We start from the raw sequence: 23,723 nt of genomic DNA, 5'->3' as shown, positions 1-23,723 counted from the left end.
TGGTGTTCAGACTGAGCTTATATATAGGAAATGATTAAGTTAATGTGTCACTTCCTGTGCGCCGTTTGGCGTGCTTTTTTTTGCGGCTGGTCCGTGGTGCATGCGTGGAAGAGTGCGTTTCCCAATGGTACGGGAAAGCGCACTTGGCACATGCGCAGTAGCAGGGGGTTGCTGACAGACGTTCTGACATTGACTACTTGTTAATGGTCAGTGCCTCAGAATGTAATGTAGACATCGGATTAGTGTGACAGGCAGAAAGCTAACATTTTCAGGATAGGTCAGCAATGGCAGCCTCAACAACTATCAGTCCCCTTTACAGCTCTTAAATCTATCTTGGCTGTTTTCAGAGGAAAAAAGCAACTACATGCCAATTACAGTATAAACAGTATATCAACATTATTCAAATTATTGTAGTTTGACTGCACTTTTTCAGAAAAACTCAGGGCTTGTTAACAATTAACATAAGTCCACCCAACATTGGTAATTCTGGTCTTAGTGCTTACAGGTGGATTGAACCCCACCTATTATTATTATTATACAGGATTTATATAGCGCCAACAGTTTGCGTAGCGCTTTACAAAATTGAGGGAGACAATACAATTAACAATACAATTTCAGTACAGGAGGTAGGAGGGCCCTGGTCATGAGAGCTTACAATCTAGTAGGAGTAGCAAGTGATACAAAAGGTAATAAAATAATTGTGTAGGATGATTTAATGGTAGAATTGAAAGTACTGTTATATCGAGGTGGAATAGGCTTCCCTGAAGAGATGAGTTTTCTAGGATTGCCTAAAGGTGGACAGAGTAGGAGATAAGGGGACAGATAGCGGTAGGGAGTTCCAGAGAATGGGGGACACTCTGGAAAATCCTGGAGGCGAGAATGTAAGGAGGTGACAAGAGAGCTGGAGAGCAGAAGGTTTTGTGAAGAGCGAAGGGGGCAGATTTGGTGATATTTTGAGATGGGGTGGGTGATGTAGGTTGGGGCGGATTTGTAGAATTATTTTGAATTTTATAAGTTGGGGAAGTAGAGCCAGTGGAGCGATTGGCAGAGGGGGGGGAGGGGTGGACACTGATTGGTTGGTAAGGTGGATGAGTCTGACAGCAACGTTCATAATGGACTAAAGCCCAGATAGCAAGAAATTGTGCTGCAAGTTTGAAAATGACTTGCTAAACTCTTGCAGACTTGCCAAGCTTCACAATTTTGTTGCACAATTACAGCAAGTCTGCATTGCAAGTCTCCAGACCAGTGAGCTTGCAGAGCTCTTGCTAAGACCAGCAGGACTCTTGCTGTAGACTTGCCAAGCAAATTTGCTACAAATTCAAAAAGTGTCAACTAGAACTTGTGCTGCGAGTGTTCTGCAGGTCTACAACTTGCCAGGAATATGTGCAGCAAGTTAACAAAATTACAATTTAACCCCGACACAAGTTTGTGGCAAGTTATCCTTGCTATCTGGGAGGGGGATAGCCTGCTTAAGTGGTAGGACAACAAGGAGGGAGTTGCAGTAGTCGAGGCGAGAGATTATAATGGAGTAAGTTAGAAGCTTTGCAGTATCATTTGTTAAGAAGGGACGAATTTTGGAAATGTTACGAAGGTTGAGTCAGCAAGATTTGGATAGTGATTGGATGTGGGGCTGAAAGGAGAGCTCAGAGTCAAAGATTACTCCAAGCACCCTGGCTTGACGGGAGGGGACTGATTGTAGTGCTGTTGATTGTGATGGAGAAGTCAGGGGAGGGAACAGGGAGAAGAGGAAATATTATAAGTTCAGTTTTGGAGAGATTTAGTTTGAGGAAGTGGTGTGGCATCCATGTAAATAAGTCAGTGAGTAGGTTAGTGATGCGTGAGGAAATAGAAGGGGTGAGCTGAGGGGTAGATAAATATTTTGGGGTTTTGTCAGCATAGAGATAGTAACTGAAGCCATGGGAGGTTATCAACTGACCCAGGGAGGTGTAGATGGAGAATAGAATGCTTATATCCCACAACGGCAGAAATTCTGAACTGTGTCAATGCTGAAACTATTATGAAACTAGATAAGGGTGTCTCATCCCCCTTATACATTCTCTGTATTATGAAATGATATATGAGTAGACCCACCAAAGCTGTTTAAATAACTCATAATAAATGTTGGGAGGAGCTAGGAAATCATGGATTTCAGAATCCTAAAGTCACAAAGGATAACAAGAGGCATTTGCACAATTCAACTCCAATTCATCAGTCAAAATTTATTCAGACTGTGAGGTGAAACTCAAGCCAAAAACTGTTTTTAGATAGACTGTTGTAGTGTTAGGACCACTGTCTGTGTCTATCCAGAATTGGTAGTGAGGGGAATATCCCCAATGAGGACACAGAAAGTAATAGAAAGATGAAAGCGATTTTAGAGACTACTAAAAAAGTGTTGTTGTTTGTGTCCCCATTAGAGATATTTCCAGTCATGTACTGTCCTAGTTATCACATTAGGCACCCAGAAAACAAAATCTTTTGACTGACTTTCATACCATTCCTCAATCTATTTAAAGCATTAAAAAAAGACAAGACTTTCACTTTAGCCAAAACAGGCCAACAGTGTATATAACCATGGCTTTAATTCTGTTTTAGGTTAGCCGCCATAGCACTTTTGGTGTTGGAAGATGAGGAGAGTGCATTTTATTGTCTAGTTGATATTGCTGAGAACATAATGCCACCAGAGTACTATAGTAATAACCTAACAGGATCACAGGTAAGATATTTTTAAAAATGATAATGGAGAGTACTAGAAAGCGGTTCATAGAGTCCATGGGGTTGATTTACTAACCTTATAAACACGCCACGAACAAGTATACAGCTCTGTAGTGTGTTCCCTCCCAGCATGATCTATTGGTGGAATCTAGACACCTTTGTAGTGTGTACACACCCAGCAGGTGTGTTGTGCAAAGCCCTGCATGAATTGCAAGGTGATGTTGTGTAAATTAGCTCTACATTGTGTTGCTTGCGTTGATGAATGCAGGAATGTAAATGCATGAGCTAACCATTTTTGTCTAAACTGTGAAGCAGCATTATATATGCATCATGTGCATGATTTTTCCATATATGGCATTAGTGGAAATATGCTTTTAGAGACTTTTTGGTTGATAAATACGTTTTGCTGTGTAAAAATCACACGCACCTGGTGCGTGCGTGTGTTTAGGTTAGTAAATCACCCCCCATGTGTCTTTCTTTATAAGTCTGACATTTTACCGTGCTGGCATTTACATTCATGTTGTTATTTTTCTTATTGGCAGCTACAAGAAAACTTTTGTGAACCTAGAAAATATATCTGTATTTATGAATGAATAAATCCTCTTTAGCGATCATCATATACAACACTGCCCACAGCCATGTTTTTGTACAAGTAGTATAAGGGATTTCTGATTACATATTTCCCCTCTCACCCATCTTTCCTAAGTTGTAAATATGAATACAAAGCTCAAATGATTCTGGCCTCCGGGGAGCAGCACAAAAATTCTATATTTACAATTGTTTAACTAATGAGGGGAAAGGTCATATGACTGACTACCGAACAGAGACCCCTTAAACAATGTGTTTAGTGTCACAGTCAGTTAAGGTGTGGGACTTGTTTGTCCTTTATTAAAAATAAAAAATGGTGACCTTTTTCCCAATAGAATCCTATTATTGTGCAATATTACTTGATCAAAAGAGACTTAAAGTGGACTTTCTACTTAACTGGCAGCCTGCTATCCCTCAAATACATGTTGCTTGAAAAGCCTGGAGCAGTTGACGCCATTGTGCCTCACTGCTATAACCTGGGAAAGGGGAAATAATATTTCCTTGGGAATTCAAATTTCCAGCTTTTCCTGCAGGCAGTGGTGAGGTCAGAAGCATTGAAAGGCAGGTCTGAGGTAAGTATACATTTTTTTTTGTAAAACGTTTTTATTTTTGCCTAGCATTATTATGCAATATGTATTTAAGGGGGGAAGGGAAAAAAAATTATGCTTTAATGTCACTGTCAAGCTGAAATTTGCTCAGTGGTTGGCCTTCCAATCGGCTGCCATCACTGTTCGGATATTGTTAGAATACAATAGCCCAGCAGATGATTCATCCATCTATGTTGATTAGCAAAGATGGAGGGATCTGTTATATTTTTTTAATTCAGTCTGCAGTTTAAACATAAAAAAAAATAAAACAATGTATGGCTAGCTTTAGAACCAATTTTAGCATTCTTGTAGATTTCCATGGGGCTGTGCCCCGAGGCCAGAGATGATGGTGATGATCCCATAGAAGTCTTTGGGGCACTACTGTGCAGGCACCACCAGGATAGTGCAGATTTGCGGCGCTGGACGTTTACAAACAGTGGAGTCACAGCCATTAGATAAAAATAAATTTTCACCTGTGGAGGAGGAGAGTGGATTTAGGCCAGGGTAAGGGATCAAAAAGGATACATGCACTTTGTTTTAAAGTGCACTTATCCTTTAACACTAATTTTAAGCACTGTATCTGTATATATTTTAACAAATGTACATACGCCACCATGCATATTCACAGAAATCCTTGACAAACCTCTCTTGAAAAAAAAGCTATTGATTTGTTCAGATGTATTCCACTAATATTGTTTCCACAAGAAAAATGTCCTATCGCTACTGTCTCTTATGTTCAAAGACATACTAGATTTTAGGATATGAATATGTTTCTCTGTGTGCGTTTCAAAGAGAGCAATGCTTCATAACCGCTAGATAATTTACTTATGTCTAAGTACTATCATTTTCTATGGCCACTCCAAGGTGTGCATATATTCAAAGACACTGAAAGAAAGGGATTTCTTAGTGCAGTAACGATATCAAACAAAAATTGTGAGATTGTTTTCCAGTATCACTCAGATGAGTAATGACATGGAACTCTGCTTCATTCTTAGGTCGATCAAAGAGTATTCAAGGATTTCTTTTCCGAAAAACTGCCTCGTTTGACTGCACATTTTCAGCAATACAAGATTGACCTGTCTCTTATCACTTACAATTGGTTTCTGGTGGTGTTTGTTGACAGCCTGGTTAGTGATATTCTTCTGAGAGTGTGGGATGCCTTCTTGTACGAGGGAACAAAGGTAGGAATTCTTCAGAGAGCTAACCATAATTAAGATGAAACATCTTGTGCTTTTCCAGGGTCACTGAGTATGTTACTTGAGGCAGCTACCAATTCCTTGTTTCACATTGCCTACTTCTTCCAATAACCAACCTTAACTGAGTCCTGCTTTCAAGCTCATCAAATACTTTAAGCCGCGGTAAAGGCGGAGTGTCAGTTCCCCCGAAACATATTGGCTGTTCTATGTTTCCTAGCTATGAGGGGCTACAAATATTAAAACGTTTGAAGTCTGGCACCCTTCAGAGACTTTTTACATGTGGATCCTGTGATGGTATGGCAACAATGCTGCTCTGCTCCTAAATTTAGAGCAGAGTCACCACACTCTTGTAGGCTATGTCTGCTTGCACTACTGTGTAAGTCGGTTGTATGTTGCAGAGGGCATGGCTATCATAATTGTCATTGCTGATTCTCAAGCGTGTAGCTTGTCAGTCAGCACCTGGTCACACCTAGTCCTGTCCACTGCTTTCTGGATGGACAGCGCTGCCTCTGTTGCTGAAACCCTCCCACTGTGAGCTTCTGTGCCTGGAAGGTGGAGCATGTGGGACACAATTGAAGGAAGATTTGGCTCACTCAGGGGTAGTAAAGATTTTTGTTTATTGAGGCTTGTGCATTAAATAGTAATCAGGACTTGTTTACAGTGTCATGCAGAAACCTTTAATTGCACTATAAATGACATTAGTAGTTGTAGTAGGGTTGCATCAAAATGTTGTGCATCATCATGTTTTGACAAAAATCAGCTGTTTTCTATTACATTTCTTACATTTTGACAGGTTATCTTCCGTTATGCACTTGCAATATTTAAATATAACGAGGAAGAGATCCTAAAGCTGAATGATGAAATAGAAATCTACCAATACCTTTCATTTTTCACCAAGACTATCTGCGATGGCAGGTAAACCAGAATCCTTATCAATTATTTTGTTAGTGATTATAGCAATAATAATTTATTGTGCAGAGTTTTACAGAGTATAAAGGGCATGAAAGTAATGCACTGACCAGGTATTTAATTAGACTTCTCAGTGGGGTTTGAGATACACACTAGTGTAACACTTAGTAATAAAGTAATAAGTTCTTGCTTGGCCAACAATTTTACACATTGCTCAGTTGATTTATGTATCAACTTTTTCTGAGTCAGGTGGTGCCGACAGGGCCACCCATGGTTTGATTTTTGACTGATTTAGCAGTAATCAGCTGAAATTAGAGGCATGTATGGCTAGCGTAAGATTCATGAATACACAGCGAAGACAATATACAGGATATTTGAAGATAAACAAATTGTTTAGATGGTTGACACCAAATACACAATAAAAGTATTAATAAAGAAGTGAAGTTTAAAAAAAAATGTTTTGGAACCCACTTTCTGTCCGAGCCCACTAGTAATTAGGATAGCAAGTCAGGAGAAATTTACTAGATTGAGGGACAAACAACAATAAAATCTTGACAGCTGTTCTAACTCTTCGTTCTATTTGCCTGCCAATGCAACAGAAAAAGAGAGAGCGGTGGACAGCTATTGAATTTGTGATATTGGATACATATTCAGGATTTCTGTTACAGGTAATATAATTTGCATGATGATTTTTATGTGACAATCACCTTTATTCCTACCTACAGAAATTAAACGGTGAGTTATTTCCTGGTAGGCTAATTTATTGCCAACTGCTCTTGAGGAAGATAATTAAGAGGACAAGTTTAAAATACGTGTACGATTGCTGTTGTTTCCTTTTGAGATATTCTATACTGGACCTCCATTGTCTTCTTTCCTACCTTTTTCATGCAGTTAAAATAAATGCTCAAGTAACCTCTCTTTTTATCCACAAATATGGGTAGAATTATCAGAGTCCTGTATACATGGAAACATACAGTGGGGGGAATTTATCCAAACTGGAGCAGAAAGAATCTGGAGCACTTGCCCATGGCAACCAATCAGCATCTCTCTTCAGTTTGCTCCGGTAAGATTTGAAAATGAGACAGAGAAGTCAATTGGTTACAGTGCAAATCTTCTCCAGATTTGGTCTGCTCCAGTTTTGATAAACTCCCCCCGGTATGTTATTGTAAACTGTACAGTTGTGAGAGAGATGCCTATGCTGATTTAACACTGGCTGGAACAGAAATTAATTATGTGTTCAAACATCTAATTATTATAATGTACATACCTATATCTATTGTATCACTTAGCACTTCTTGTCTTTCTAGAAAACTAATGAACATTGCCTTCAATGAGATGAACCCTTTCCCAATGAAGCATATAAGAAATCGCCGAGCAGTGCATATGGAGAAATTTAAGGCAGGCTTGGCAGAACTTGAAAAGATAAAAAAGGAATATTTTAGGCAAAAGGAAGAGCTTGGAAGTGCCAATATGGACCTTGGCGTTAGTGAGGATGAAGATGATACATAAACATGAATAAGGAACAGTTTCTAGTCCCTTAAACAAAAGTATTAAAAACTTGTCCGATGTATTTCTTAATCATGTTGTTGAAAATATATGCATCTAACAGGGTGTTTCACAAAAGGGTGAAGAGTCTGGAGAAGGCAGGAGAAGTGAACAATCTAGGACAACACAGCTGATTTGGAAAAATTATCCAATTCAGCTCACTTTCTAGTTCAGCTATTTTGGCCTAGATTGTTCTCTTCTCCTGCCTTCTCCAACCTCTTCACCCTTTTGTGAATAACCCTGTAAATGTTTTCAAGTCACTATGTACAAAAGACTAGGCAAACATACAGGATAGTTAGGTTGTTTTGTTTATATGTTATGTAACCCTGGATGCTATACTCTAATCAAAGATATTTTAATATTTAATATTTTTCTGTAAGTACTGTATATACTTTTAAATCCCATTGTATGTTCCATTTTGAACTATGCTCATGTGATGTTCCATCCATGAAATTTGAAATACTGTTTAAAAGAGAACTATGGGGTAAGTGTTTTTCCACATAGTTCTCTTAAGGGTCACGGGAAGACATAAACTAGCGTCCTCCCATGACCCAAAGCCCAGTATATCGCAAGCTACAGCTCGCAGTATACTGAGACCGCCGCAGCCGGGACGGATCCCGACATTACTGTCGAGATCCACCCAGCTGCGTGACAGCTGGCTCTGCCTATCTAGAGGCGGAGCCAGCAGATACAAATGATATCTTCACTGAACAATTTAACTGAGTGTTAATTTTAGTGAGTTTTGTGACTGTGATAAATTTAGAGATGGATTTTATAATCATGGGGCAATACCAAATTTACTGTCATAACCAAGACATACTTCCTTGCCAGTTAGAATTATTATAGAAATATGAAAAAAAAGTGTCTATCACAATTTAAAATAAATACCAACCTTTTGTACTGTTTACCTAGACTACCATTTGTTTTTATAATTACATCATATACATAATATACAGTTAAGTTGGAAAAAAAAGACGATTGAGTTCAACTAATAGAAAAATGAATTAACAAATACATCAAAACCTGCATACAGGATGTGGATGTGCCAGAGGACCCTGTGCATCTACTCTTGGGACTTCCCGGGTTACTAAGAATGCTTACTAATCATGTTCTTATGGTGGCCAGGTTTGATTGCATTGAAATGGAGACAACCTGTTCCTCCCTCCAATTTGGATCTACTTAGGAGCATTAATCATATTCGTAAACCTGGAGTATCTTACTGCTGGACTGAATAACTCTATCTCCAAGTTTGTAAAGGTGTGATCCCCCTGGAATCTCCTGGAGATGTCCCCTGGGGGTTCTTAGGTTGGGGTGTGGATGTGTGGTGATCACTGTGGTCCCACATTTTTGGAACACGAATTCTCTATCTTTACTCTCTCTCTTTTCCCTTTCTATTTATCCTTGCTTTCTGCATTAAACATTCATTTAAGGCTGCTGTCCCTATTGATGTTTGCACATTGTTTTATAGCAACGAATACTTGTATGCGATAATCATTTGTAGACTGTTGTCTAACATTTTTCTTATTCCACTTTCCATGATGATGTGTTTGTTATTCTTTTCAAAATGTTTAACAAAAAGAAAGTTAAAAAACCCCCCAAAACTTGCATACAAAGAACGTGAAACCCACAGTTTTTCAGAGGGGGCAAGAAACCCTTTTGTATTATTGCCCAATTTGGTTTAACAGGCAAACAACCCTTTCTTGCCCCCCTAAGGCAATCAAAAATTCCCCTGGATCCCTTTAAAATGTATTGCCTACAGTGTTTTGAAGCGGGGACCTTAGCATGACTTAGCCCCTAAGGCTGGGTTCACACCTAGGCGTATTGAATATGCGCGTTTGACGCGCGTTTTTACCACGATTCGCGGTAAAAAATGTGCGACAAACGCGCGTTTCCGAGGGCTACTTGCCTGTATCCCAATGGAAACACGCAACAAAAACCGCCCCAAAGAAACTCCTGTACTTCTTTGGGCGTAGGGCATTTTGTAGCGCGTTCATACGGCCTGAAATACGCCCAGGTGTGAACCATACCCATATGAAATAATGGGATTTCAGGGTTTGAGCGTTTTGCAGAGCGTTCGAACGCGCTACAAAACGCCCAGGTGTGAACCAGGCCTAAGGCCCTATGCACACAAGCTAAAACAATACTGATACATCTTGCTGACCTGAAGTTTGCCTGTCACATGAGGGTTCCTCCATGTTCTCTTTAGAGTGATAGTTGGGCATACCCATGCTTTAAAGTTGTTAAGAGGCTTCAGCACCTGCTAAATATGTTGTATGGTCAATAATCTATTATTTCAAAATAAAGCACTACCTGTCCCAAAAAACTGTATAAATGTTTGCTAGGTTAACTTCAAAACAAATTAGCAATTGTTTTGGGAGGCATTATATACAGATTTAAGGTGGTGTGGTTCAAGTTAAGTAGACCACTGACCTAATTTTGCTAATGCAGGGAAGTACATCAGGGTAACTTTGCTCCTCTTCCCCAACAACACATTCCCACCTTTCTTTTGCTCCCCTAATACTATTTTTCAACTGCCAGAGAGGGAGAAGCTGCCCCATGGACTCTTCTAATGACAATGGTGGTGCTTGGTAAATGACCCAGTGCTGCCACAATAGTGAGACACAGGGGTTGATTTACTAACCTTTTAAACACACCACGAACGTGTATGCAGTGTGTTCCCTCCCAGCATGATCTATGGGAGGAATCGAAACACCTTTGTAGTGTGTACACACCCAGCAGGTGTGTTGTGCAAAGCCCTGCAATGAATTGCAAGGTAATGTGGTGTAAATTAGCTCTATGTTATGTTGCTTGCGTTGATGAATGCAGGAATGTAAATGCATGAGCTAACCATTTTTGTCTAAACTGTGAAGCAGCATTATATATCCATCATGTGCATGATTTTTCCATATATGGCATTAGTGGAAATAAGCTTTTAGAGACTTTTTGGTTGATAAATACGTTTTGCTGTGTGAAAATCACACACACCTGGTGTGTGTGTGTGTTTAGGTTAGTAAATCACCCCCACACACTCCTTCCATACTTTGAAGTACTGGGTATTTTCCTCCACTTCTGGCACCTGAAAACAGCAGAGGGGGAGTGAAGGTAAAGTGAGTATGTGCTGCTGGGGAGGGGGGAATTATACATGTATTTTACAGCACTGCAAAATGCTGTGGTAGGTTTTTTCTGGCTCAGTGTGTCAATTATTGACTCTGGATCCAGCAAAAGAGCCCCACAGCATCACAACTCTTCCATGTTGGGGGTTGGTTTACTAAAAGAGTATAGCATGTTAACTTTTCAAAGTGAATTTCACATTGCATTGGACTTTTTACTAAGTTTAGTGAATGTGGTGAAAATACCCAATCATGTGCAAGGAAAATAAAAAACTGGGTTTTTGCTTGCAGGTGATTGGATGATTGAAGTTAGCACATTCACTAATCTAAGGAAAAAATTCCCTTGCAAAATGAAAAGCCTATATTCCCTGGTGTTTCTGGTGAGGAACCATGCTTTCACCTACCCAATGGCATACGCTGTGTGATAAACCTAAGCTTTCAAATTTTGATTTTTTTTTTTTTGGTTGACATTACCTTATTTCTGTCCTCAGTGGTCCAATGACAGTGGTTCCAGGCTCAAGCAAGCCTCTTTTTCCTATTTTGCCACTTTAGCAATTACTTTCTTACTGCTACTAACTGCAGCTTGAAGTCTTCTTTTTACAGCTGATATTGAAGCTTGATAATATAAAAGATATATACTATGCTATCCTTAGAGAGCACTGCCTGAAACAAGCCTATGGGGGTCTATTGATAAAAAATTGCCATAGATACTCGACTAAATCGAATGTTCTTATAGGCAAATTCTCACGAAACATATCTTCTCTTTATTCTGTCTCCCAGGTGACAGAGTGAATTTAGCATTTTGTCCCGTTTCAATCAGACTTTTACATTAAGGTATTTTCTCTTCTGATTGAATGTTCTTAGGGTATTTTGTCTTGAGACCAAATGTTTTTAGGGTAGTTTATCTTCCGATCAAACGGTCAAAGGGTAATTTCTCTTAACATCAATTGTTTTTTTTTCTCTCAGGATTGAATGTTATTAGAATATGCTGCATCTAGTACTGGTTATATTTAACAGATACATTCATACAATAACATGTCTAATAGTTAACATTCCGATTACATTCAATTTGACAACATTAGAGCGAACAGGATTTGCAACATGAACATTACATTTACCCTGTGAAAGGCAATTTGAATATCAGAAAATCATATTTTGCACACATGGAAAAAAAAAATTTGCAAGGTTATTATTTACATATTTTGCACAAACATCCATACAGAATGTGTTATTACTGTGCTGCTTTCTGCAATTTTGCCTTATAATAGGTAACATCAAACATTTTTTCAATAATGAAGCCAGATCAAACAAATATGTACAGTATGTCCCAGCAAAGTATTTCTTACGTTTATGCCCAAGCACTTACAGAAGGCATATCTCCAAGCAGTTGGTTGCAACTCTCTCAACTCGGCTTCCCTGAACTTCCTGTCTGGTACAAAAACACAAGGGACAGCCCAGTTTCCAGCAGCCGTCCATTTACTATCTTGGAAAAGGGAGAAGAGAGGAGGGGGAGCAAGGAGCAAAGGATTGGCTTGCTTGCTGTGCCTGTGTGTTTGTGGAGATACACAAAGCTTACTAGCACACACAAGGGTGGTTGCATAGTACCTTGCAATGGAAAGGAGCCACCTTAAACCGAAAAAAACAGAAAACGAATGCAGCCACCACATTTAAGGATTGATAAAATGCAATATATTAAATTTTTGCTTTTGAGTTTAGATATACTTTAAATACATTTAATTTTATATTTTTACATGGAATGTCAAATATTTTTATAATTCATTAACCCTAAACGCACCTACAGAAATTGTTATTTTCTATTTGGAGCAACAACGATGTCATTATTGAGGAACCTTGCTTTTAAACTCGGTCATAACACAGAATGTAAAGAATGTAGTTGAATGTTGCTGCTCTGTTGCATGTGTTTATTTTGCCACACCTTGACATTTACTGAAGTATTGCCTTCGTCAACATAATAGCACAGAGCAACTGTAAAACTCTTTTATATTTGCAGTTGATTTTTCATTGGTGAATTTTAGTTGAAAAACAGGCTTATCTTGAACTTTTATAAACAGCCACACTTATATAGGTTTTCTGAAAGAACCTGGAAAACAGGATTAAAGTTGTATTAAACTCTCAAACTGTTTTTAATAATGAATCCAAATATACAGTACATTGCCCAGCAAAGCATTGCTTTACATTTTTACCCAAACACCTATAATTATCATGTTTCTCAACATCTGCTTCCAAGTCTCTCAGCTCAACTTCCCTGAACTTCTTGTCCAGTACAAGATCATAAAGGACAAAGCAAACTCAAGCAACTGTTCCTCTACTAGCTAGGAAGAGGGAGGAGAGGGGACCAGGGGGGTGGGGAGTAGCTTCATTTGCTGGGTCTGTGTGTTGGTGGAGACACACACAGCTTACTAGCACACACAAGGGTGACTGCATAGCACTGTGCTTGAGAAAGGAGTGACTCTAAAGCAGGAATTCAGGGTCAGTGCTCAGGAGACCAGATGATTTTGCAGAAAACTAAACCTTTTAAACATCAATGAGCAGCATCCATTGTAAGTGATTCATCAGCATTTTAAATAACTTAAAATTATTTTGATTTTAATATCAATTTAAGTATCTAAAGCAATCAACTTACTACATAAACAGGGCCTCATAACATTACCAAAGAGAGACTGCAGGCATAGTATAGTAGATATGCTACAGGATAAGTTTAAAGCAGATACAAAATACACCATTTAATGCAGTTCTGTAATCATGAATACATCGTTAACCCCTTAGTGACAGGAGACGTACACTGTACATCCCCGCCACTAAGTGCCCAAATGACTGATCACCTACGTTGTGCGTGATCAGCTATTTGAGGCTCTGTAATGCTGTTAACCACTGAGAATCGGTTACCGTTCATTAATGGTTGCCTCAGTATTGAGGCATCTCTTAATGAAAGAGGTAAGCTTTTTCAGACCCCCGATCCCTTGCAGAAAACGGGTGTCTGACAGTGAGAGCAGAGCAGTGTTTACTTCTTCGCCATCACTCTTTGACAGCTGGTATAGACCGAGATTGGGAAATTCTGATGTATACCTGCTTTTTTTTTTCTAAAGTTTCAGCAATAGAAACATTAAGCTTGTTTTGATGAAACAATGTTACAGGCTTCTGATCATTGTGGGAACGATCAGAAGCCTTTAGTGACATCTGAACCTGAAATGCTGCAGGACCAGTGTCACTAAGGTTATTATTGGCTGTTCTTAAATTTGAAGCAGCCTAATAATAACCAAAAATTCATTCAATTATCAAGTAGTAATAGTGAGATTCTTTCACAATGATATAAATAAATAAAATAATTTTAACACAAATGTTTTTAAAAATAGTGAAAAGTCTAAAAAGAAAATAAAGTTTAACAAAATTTAAATAAATTTAACAAATAAAAATGATATATTTTTATACTATCATTAATATAAAAATTTACTCCTTACAATGAAAATCTGCAGCTCTGTTGCAGATTTGTTTTTCACCCTAAGATGTAAAAAATTTTAATTTAACCCCCTCATGACAGTGATGTTCAAAGTATATTTTCTATAGAGATGTCTGCGCTCGATTGCTCTTAAAAAACTGGGCGCTCCTCCTTACAGCTGCTCACTTAAATTGGCTGCATGAGCCTGCATTAATATCATTCAAATATGCGAAGCGGCGCTATCACCCAACACAGTTGCGGCGCTGTCACCCAACACAGTAAACAAATAATATGTGCAAAAAACAAATATTATAGTGAACAACACTATTGTGAAAACATTTTTTTCCAAATGTGTAGAAGAGGGTGTAGATGAGGAAAGAGCACATATTAAATATTGTTTAAATAAATACATTTTTTCATCATTTATATGATTCCTGATACTTGCCGCAGACTGAGCAACCTGTGCATATATTTAGAACATTATGATTATACATATGTGTGCAATCTAATAATGTACATACAATGCATAGTTAATGATATTTTATGCATTATACCAATGGTGCAGAATATGTAACTACATACAGTATAGTTTTATATGTGTAGCCTTAAAGAATGAGGATGTGTTAGCTATTTTATTGATTTGTTTGAATTGTAGACATTAAACCTTTTACATAGACTCTGACCCTTTATTGATTTGGCACCCATATTTTTTTTTTTGATCCCCCAAACTCCCAGCACCTATGAAACTTTTTCTCTTTCGGTTTCAAATGTGTTAACAGGCAAAGCTGCCCTTTGTATGTAGCACATAATTTCACACTTGTGCTCAACAGAGGTTGGCTTGCCCCCCCCCGTTTTGTCCTCCTGTTTACCATAGCCACCATTACATTTATTTATTCTAATGGTCCTTTTTTTTAAGTTCCCATGGTCAATTAAACAAAGCTAGAAACATGACATAATAGTACTGGGAGCTAAAGACTAGTCCAGCCAGAGCCATGAGCTCAAGCCCCATTTTAAACAGGACCTCCAACGGCCATATTTAAATGTTCAATGTTACAGTATAATTTGTTTCCAGTAAAAACACCCCACCTATTGAAGTTAGTATGTTCCCAGATTTAATGTATGCACGCTCAAGCCCCTATTTGAACAGGACCACCTACAGTCTTGGTTCTCAACTGGTGGGTCGTGACCCAAAACTGGATCGCGACCACGTGTTCAGTGGGTCACCGCATGCCTTTCATTTTTCGAGGTGAGAGACTCCTCAACATTCGCCCTAGTGCAGCACTGTCAGCTCTCCAAGCAGCCATACAAAATATGCTGCCCAGTGAAGAGTATCAGCTCGAGGTGGGTGGGCTGGGACTATGTCCGCTAGGGAGCTCCATCCATACGTGCATTGCTTACAGCTCCCTCACGTGTCCTGTAGAGGTGACTGGACCGGAGTGACGTTACATTCTAGCTCCCAGCACCTCTACAGGACACGTAAGGGAGCTGTACCAGCAATGCACAAATGGATGAAGCTCCATCACAGCACAGCAGCCCACACTAAACCCCAGGCTGAGGATCCACTCCAGTTCTCGTAAGGTAGTGGAGACTGGGTGGATCTTAAAAAAAGAACACAGATTTTTTAAAAATTGGAGAGTGTATGTGAGTGTGTGAGATTGTGTCTGGGGTTGTGTGTATTTGTCAGTGTTTTTGAGGGCCTGTTCACACTAGTACATTGCGTTAATCGCACAGTCCCGTGCGATTAACACACCTTATCACACAATCTCATCTACCATGCATTCTGGTGCAGGAGGTGCATTGCATTGCCATTTATTTGAATATCACCCCAAACACCTCCCACCCAGTCTGATCACCCGCACCGGAACTCACAGTATCACAACGCCGTGTGCTCCGACTTGGGTCCCGACTTAACGAGCAAGGACAAATGTGGGGCCTGAGGTTACACAGGTTGATAACCACTGACCTACAGCCATTTTTAAATCTAGAAATCAACATCCCAGTATAATTTATTCCCAGAAAAAAACACCACACATATTGTACATGTGCTACCTTTATAGGAGTTCTAAAATATCACAGCATACTATCCTGTTATAACATCAGCATTATGTCTATGAAGGTTCTCATTCATCCAGGTCATGGTATATCTGTAAGGCAACTGGATTTGCTGTATTTTTCTTGAAGACGTTTCAATGGCCATCCAACCAGCTTTCTTAAAATATATACAGCAAGTCCAGTTGCCTTGACTTATTTTTTTCCAGATAACATCAGCATTGTAACAGGAATACATACTTGTTTTTCATAATGCAATCAATGCTTACTTGGTTCATTGGTTGCTAGGAGACCTAGCTGCCGTTGTCCTAATAACCAGTTATGCATCCCTGGCCCCATTCAGCTGCTGGCCAGCAGATTGTCTAGCCAGTAGCAGAATGTAAATAAAGGGCTTATGGATGCTGGCAGAAATCATGACCCCAATATGGCCCTGGCCATGAGAGACTAGTTCCCCATTCACCTCCCTTATGAATAACAGCAGGCAGTTGGTGGATTTCATAGCCAATAGACAGCCTACTATTGGCTATGGAATCCCTCAACTAATTTAGGATAGTCTGTGGTTGGTGGGGTTGTCCCAGTTTATAACTTTGGATTTTCCCATGGCAATGGAGCACTCTGAATTACCAACTTTTAAGATTTTTACTTTTAGAAGGATAAACTATCAAGAATGCTGCCCTAAAGGCTATGTTTATTGTTATACAATGTTCCCTTGTGTTTACAATTTCCTGTGAGCACGTTTTCATTACATTCAAAGACAGACTTTGTTTGCCAATGGTAGCAATTATGTGTTCCAAAAGAGGTCTGCAATTTAACTTACTCTTAAAATGACTATCTGGAAGGATCAGTAACTCTGTATTACCTATATCAGGATAGCCCTTTTTTACTTTGTAAATTTTCCTGCATCTATCAGTTCTATATTTAAAATAGCATTTTACATTACAATACAATGTGCATATAGCTATAGGGCTATATAAAGGTATATTGTCCAATATATTGAAAAAAGGTAGGAATCAGGTCTTCAAAGTATTGTCTGAATGTTTTAGCATGGTAAGATGACGACATGTGCAATAAGATATTAGGGGTTTTTGAAGAGGCAGAAACTGGAGCTTTGTCTGTGTTGCTGGGTAAAGGGGCTGGAGAGCCGCATTTTATAAAATTGCATGTCTTATTCATTCTGATTGGAATTTGCTAATTCATGGTTCCCAGATGGAAAGCATCATGCATGTATACCCACCTAATATTGTTAGTAAGTTAAATTTCAGTTATAATTGGGTCTTTGTATGCTTTTATCATTATGGATGTTGGAGCCTTGCAGATGTGTAATATTAATTTATTAATTTATTCTATATGTAGCGCCCTAGTGGAAATGGTGCTATTATATCTAGTGCTTATCAGATTGTATGTGGTCTGATACTAATCTGTAGTTTGGTTCATGTGGTTCTCCCCCGAAACAATCTATCATTGCTTGCCATCTGTCTGCTGCCAGAGGTACTGTAGGGTGTGCCCTGGTGATAGTACAGAACAGCCAATGGGATTGCTAGGAGTAGGTATCCCTTCCCAGCCAATCACTGTTGAATGAGCCAGCGGTCCATGCTGGGAGAGGAGATAAATACCTTGGGTGGGCCATGTGAGCTCTCTCTTCCCAGGCTGCGCTGGACTGCCTGAGCTGACCAGGCCTCAAAGTCTTGGAATCATCATGGAGCCTGGTGGCAGCAGGTCCAGTGGTTGCTGCTGATACAGACAGAGATCAGTAACTCTTACCTTAAGTAATGCAGTGTCAGATGTTTGGGTCTGCGGTGCATGGAAGCTGTAGCCACACTCTCTAGAAGCCATGGAGTCTACACCTGCCGAGATGATCCCAACCCTCCTCTACCTCTTTCCCTGAAGTTCTTCAATAAATGTTTCAAGCTTTACAACTACAGTCTGGACCTCACTTCAATCGTTCAACAGAAGGGTGGTAAGTGCTGATGGACAAAGCGAGCAACAATACCCCTAGACAAGCAGAATCGGAGCTGTAGTAACCCATAGCAACCGACCCTAGCAACTCAAGGTGTGCTGGTGTGCTGTGGATCCAAAGTAGAGGTTTCTTATACAGGAAAGACAGGGAGACCCGTTAGTTCAGTTTATTGTGGATCACCCCTTCAGAGCCACCAATAGTGTTATCCTATATTGGGATAGCACTGACTGGGGAAGGGTGAGCGCTACATATATATTCCCTGGCCTAGAACCTTTTTATTGCAAACAGTGCCACCCAAGGATCTGGTTATAAAAATGTATGTGGAATAGAAGACAAAAGTTAAATATTTCAACCAAAATTGTTTGAGTGCGTCAAATGTCCACAAGCAACAAAGAATATCTGCAGAGAGTCCACAGTCCATAAAAGAAAAATAATTTGGTAATCAGAATATTTGTTTTTCTTTAGTATATGTACCAATTGTAAAGAACTGTATAACGTTTTTCTTTAATAATAATGTTGAGTGAAGCTCTAGCAATAGAGTGGAACAATTCCTGCCAGTCGTCTATATTAAAGATATATCAAGGTGTTCTTACCATTGCGTTATTTCTGTTGTGTAGCAATGTTGACGATCATAACATGAACAAGCTGAGGAAATTGCCCCCTTTTCAGTGGGATCATTTGTGTTTTTAAACAAAGTGAGAGAAAGTAGAGTGATTCCAAGTTGTGGAATAAAGGGAACTCCTTAACAGTAAATTACAGATTAATTCTTCCTGTGGTAACTCCTTTAAAGTCTGAATCTGTGACCATGACATTTTTTTTGTCTGGCATCACATCCTTATCTTTTTGACTAGGTTCCCATTTAAGGGTAGAGAGACCGGGTCCAAAGTCAGAGTGAGAAAATGAGTGGTTCCAGTAGTGATCTTTAATGGTTTAGGTTCAATTTGATATTATTTTTCAAGAATAAATCTAAGGTATATGAAATGAATGGGTATAGTGCCTCAGTAGATAAAGATGGGGATATTGTTAGAATACCAGAGTAGAAATCTTGAGTATAAAGGTGTTTTGTGTATTAGGTTTCCAATAAAGCATTTGGGTGAGCCTAGCAGCTTGATAGTATATCTAAAATATAGGGAGTTCTCCCTGAGGTTTAAATCTAGCTTGAATGCTTATAATTCTAGGAACTTTGCCCTGCCATATGAAGCATTTTACATGTGTTTGAAGGTGGTCTATATAGGAAAAAAATATGGGTAAGGAGCAGAACAGTTAGAGGATTCCTCCTTCCTATAGATATCGTATTTATTTCAGTCATGGAACTGTTATATTATAGTTCTCAGTAATAGGGGTGATTTGTTTTGCAAAGTTTGGGTGACATGGATTCCCAGATATGTAATTCCCTGGGGTTTCCACTGGAATTTAAACATCCCTGCTAATGTACATGAAATGGGAAATGGGATAGCCTTTCACCTAGTGAGGTTGACTTTAAACCCACAAAGAGAGCAGAACTGATGCAACTGATTAAGCAAATTAGGTATAGTATTTGGTTTGCACATGCACCCCTATTCCTACACCCAATTACAGTGTGCATCTCTCACCCTAACCCTGCCCCCCTCACCTGGTTCTACCCACTTTCTCCTTTTAACAAAGTCTTTCCATCTCCTGTTTCCATATGGAAGCAATGCTGCACAAGTGTCTCTAGGATGAGAGGAAGAAGGGGGCCTCTCTGTCCATCCACTGACCATCTTTTAACATTTTTCAAAGCTCCTGACAATTTGGAAGGGGTGGTGCCTATAGACACATGCGTAGCATACTTTATGCAAAATGGATATACAAACATTGTGCTAATTGTCCAGTAAGAGTGCAGGGGAAAACTTTTAACTAAAACTGTTAATCACTGTGTCAAAAGCAAAAGCGTGGCATGTAAGTGAGTATAGCTGGCCTCCCCTATAGTTGTGTCCATTCAACACAATTACATTTCTATGGCAGGTGCATTCCCTTCCAAAGTAAAAAAAAAAAAATGACCTGTGGACAGCACTGTTTTGTTTATTAGACTACCAACAAATAAGTGACATCATACAAAACTATCCCAAAAGAACAAAAATACATGCTTCATATTTTTAATACAAGCCAATTCACTGAGAAGATGTTTTACTACAGTGATACCAACGGTTAATGAAGACGAGCCTTTTTCCCTTTTGTAAATAATAAGCCGGAAGCGGGACGTGTGTAAAGCTCCTTTCATGGGATTGTGACAAAATTAAAATACTGCACTTTCTTTCTCCTCCCTTCTCTATTCATAGTTAACTGAGTGCCTTAGCTCTTCATGCAGGATTCTCCTGGATCTGCAACTCCTCGTGTTCCAATGGTTCTAGCTCGCACCTCTCCTGATCTAGGAGAGAGAGAGAGAGAGCTGTTACAATCCCAGTAACTTTTGCAAAGCATCCACTGCTTCCATTGCCGACATAAAATCTTCACTACATCAGATTTTAGAAAGAGCAGGAGAAGGGGATGGAGAGTCATGGATGAAGCACTGTTTTTAGCTGAATATGCAGAACTCTCCTTGGGACGCTGCTCAGTTTTTCCTGCGGTAGCTACCCAGCCTGCCCTGCCTGTGCTCCCGGTGATCCAAAGGCTTCCATCCACCATTTGACATCGGTGGTGTCCAGCCCACAACTGGGGAACTTAAGCCAGCTCATTCAGCATTCTTGGCCACATCTGTGGCCTTATCCATCCCTCTCATGAATGACATCAAGGGGCAGGACATTGTTTGATGTGGTCCAGTGCATCCTGGGAAGCCAGAGGCTACTGTGACAGCTGATGGCAGTGGCCAGTGAAAGAAGCAGCTGCTGCGTTGCAGGTCTGTGTCCCCTCGTCAAAATGCCCCCCTCATGAATCGCATATCAAATCTTTATTATTGTTGTTAGCTGCTTTGTTATCCAAATTAGTGGACCGTTTGTCTTCTGCGTCACTAAGTTCGCTGATAGTGCACATGCGGCGGTGGTGTGGTCGGCTTCAAGTTCTGCTAGCCAAGGTCAGGCAGATGTTGCAGCTCCAGACGCACCTTGTGTAACTGCTATTTTTGCTCCTGACCGTTTAGGCAGAGAAGCTATTGTTTATGAACTTTCTCCTCTTGGTTTTCACCTGAGTTAAGGAAAAAAAAATGGAATGGTGAATTTGTGGATATTTTAATGTTCTTGCCTTCTTCTATAGAATTTTCTTAGGCCATGACAGGAAAGATTTAGATAATAGATAGGAAGACAAACATAGGCACATTTGCAATTGCCTGATAAGAATTGTGGCTAGTTTCAACATATAGATATTGTTTTGGAGGCTTATAAAACCTTTCCGGGCCTATCCTGGTTTTCCTATGATGAGGATTTTAGGTTTGCGGTTCCTCCCTCTTTGCGTTGGGGTGTTAAGGATGTGGGTTGGTGGTTAAATCGCCTTTTGCCTCAAAGGCCCTCTTCTCCTTCAGTTTTGCCAAGCTCTAAAAAAGGTAACTGTTTTACTTTCAATGAAAGTATCTGCAGGTGGAACTCGTCTTTCAGGTACAAGCATGAAAGTGTGTTTTGCTCAAGTCAGGACCTGGTTTCCAAATGTTTTAAACAAATGGCTAGCCAGCATTCAAGTAGGAAGCTTTTTTAAAAACCTCCATCCTCAGTGATTCTGGCAAACATGCTTGGCTGCTTCCTTACCCAAAGCATAAGATAGTGGACTTTCTTCTTAATGGTTTCACCTTTGGCTTTAGATTGCCTTCCTTTCATGGTCTTGGTTGCTTGCCTGTGCAGGGGTCTGTGCATAGGCTGGAGCATTTAGGTGAAATGAATTCTGGTAGAGTTGCTGGTCCATTCTTTTTGCCCCTTTTCATAATTGTAGGCTTTTTCCTTTGGGTATTGTGCCAAAGAAGGAGCCTAATTCCTTTCAGTTGATACATCATGTATCTTTTCCTAAAGGTGGGTCTGTAAAGAAGCTTCTGATTGTTTTAAAAGTTATATCCACCCTAACCTTGTTTGTGATTATTATTTTAGGTTCTAAACTGGTTGTGTGGATTATTGGTCATTCCTTTGTCCACTGGGCCTGGAAAAGGGCAAAACAGAGGATTTTTTTCTGAAAAATTGGGTCTTGACCCTCATTGTTTTAAAGTTCTTTGGTTTGGAAAGAAGGGCATATATTGCAATGAGTTACTTACTTGTTTTGCTCATTTGTTGAAGACCTAGCCAACCCCTAGTTTTCTTAATATCTGTTTGGCAGGTAATGACTTGGATCATTTTAAAACATTTGGTATTCTTTTTGCCATCAAATATGATATTTATCAATTGAAGCCTGCATTTCCAGATTTGGTTATCGTTTTCTCTGAACTTACGTATCGAATTTTTTGGTTTGATTCTGGTAGTTTAAGGCATATGGAAAAGATTAGAAAGAGACTGAATAGATCCACTTCTAAATGTATGTCCCACATTCATTTTTTTAAATCTTCTCTTCACATTGGCTTGGAAGGGGGTTTGCCAGGTCTTTATCAAACTGATGGTATACACTTATCTGATATAAGGGTTGGATATTTTCAGTATTGGTCTGTAGACTTTATTGAACTGGTCATAGTTGGGGGTGGGTGCAGGGATAGGCATGGACCAAGGCTGTGGCGGAAATTTTTCAAAGTTCAGACCTTAGTGAAGGACACCAAGGTACATTTCAAACTAAACTAATCAAAAACCCTCTAGACTGGTGTGCGCACACCTATCTATACAACAATTCAGAATTGCACTAGGACTACAACTCCCAGCAATACATTATACAGCAATGCAGAATACCACCAACCATAGAGGCCTACAAATTCCAGCAATAAATTATACAGCAATGCAGAATACCGCCATCTATAGAAGACTACAAATCCCAGCACTACATTATACAACAATGAAGAATACCACCAACTATAGAGGACTGCAAATTCCAGCAATACAATATACAGTAATACAAAAAGATATGAAGCTGCATACTCTGTGTTGCTTCAGGATCACGGCCTCATGTCTTCAGGGTTTCAGGATGGCTCTCAGGTGGCCAGTGTGGGGCTTTCCATCGGTCAGAGCAGTGATGTTTTGTGGTCGGTGCAGGGCTCTATGATGGGCAGTGTGGTATTTAGTCAGACTCAGTGCATTCCAACACACATTACAAAAAGCTTACATTTTATCGAATATGGGAGACAGAGGGATACTTTGCTGTCCTCTGCAGAGGCTTCCCCCACCCCCACCCCAGCATCGGGGCCCTAGTCAGCCTTTGGCACCAGCTGCCCCCCCACCCCAGCGTCGGGCACCAAGTGTGGTACCCCATTGCTTGGCCATATTTCTTTTTATTAAAAGAAGGGGGAGGGGCAGAGCTAAATATCAAAAAAGCTGGAGATATGCTTAACAAAAATACTTGACAAAGCTCTCATTTCTAGGTCTAAGTGCGCCTTATTAGGTCTGAGGAAGGGAAGTTAACCTTTTACATTCATTGTTCTGGTATTAGAATACTTGGTGCCCAATGCTGGGGTTGTGGGAGCGTTCTGCAGAGATCAGCACAGTAGCAGCAAACAGCTGGTGCCCGGGGCTGAATAGGGGCCCGACATTGAGGTGGGGTGGA

The 23,723-nt window shown here is 39.8% G+C and overlaps 1 protein-coding gene and 1 long non-coding RNA gene across 2 annotated transcripts in view; both read left to right on the top strand.

Moving 5' to 3' along the window:
• TBC1D2 (TBC1 domain family member 2) overlaps positions 1–7,582 on the top strand; it is a 28,506-nt gene extending 20,924 nt beyond the window's left edge. Inside the window, exons 9-12 of the mRNA XM_018569985.1 lie at positions 2,593–2,713; positions 4,883–5,068; positions 5,877–5,998; positions 7,300–7,582. Coding sequence (XP_018425487.1) covers positions 2,593–2,713; positions 4,883–5,068; positions 5,877–5,998; positions 7,300–7,501 — 631 coding nt within the window. The 3' untranslated portion in view covers positions 7,502–7,582. The remainder of the gene's footprint in view (positions 1–2,592; positions 2,714–4,882; positions 5,069–5,876; positions 5,999–7,299) is intronic.
• A 14,963-nt stretch (positions 7,583–22,545) lies between these two features.
• Positions 22,546–23,723, top strand: part of LOC108798255 — a 13,617-nt gene continuing 12,439 nt past the window's right edge. The window contains exon 1 of the long non-coding RNA XR_001941938.1: positions 22,546–22,557. This is a non-coding gene — a long non-coding RNA (uncharacterized LOC108798255). The remainder of the gene's footprint in view (positions 22,558–23,723) is intronic.

Source organism: Nanorana parkeri, unplaced genomic scaffold, assembly GCF_000935625.1.
Source record: "Nanorana parkeri isolate BGI_ZX_2015 unplaced genomic scaffold, ASM93562v1 scaffold1439, whole genome shotgun sequence".
NCBI lineage: Eukaryota > Metazoa > Chordata > Amphibia > Anura > Dicroglossidae > Nanorana > Nanorana parkeri.
The sequence above is the reverse complement of the archived record's forward strand: the minus strand, read 5'-3'. Positions and strand labels throughout refer to the sequence as shown.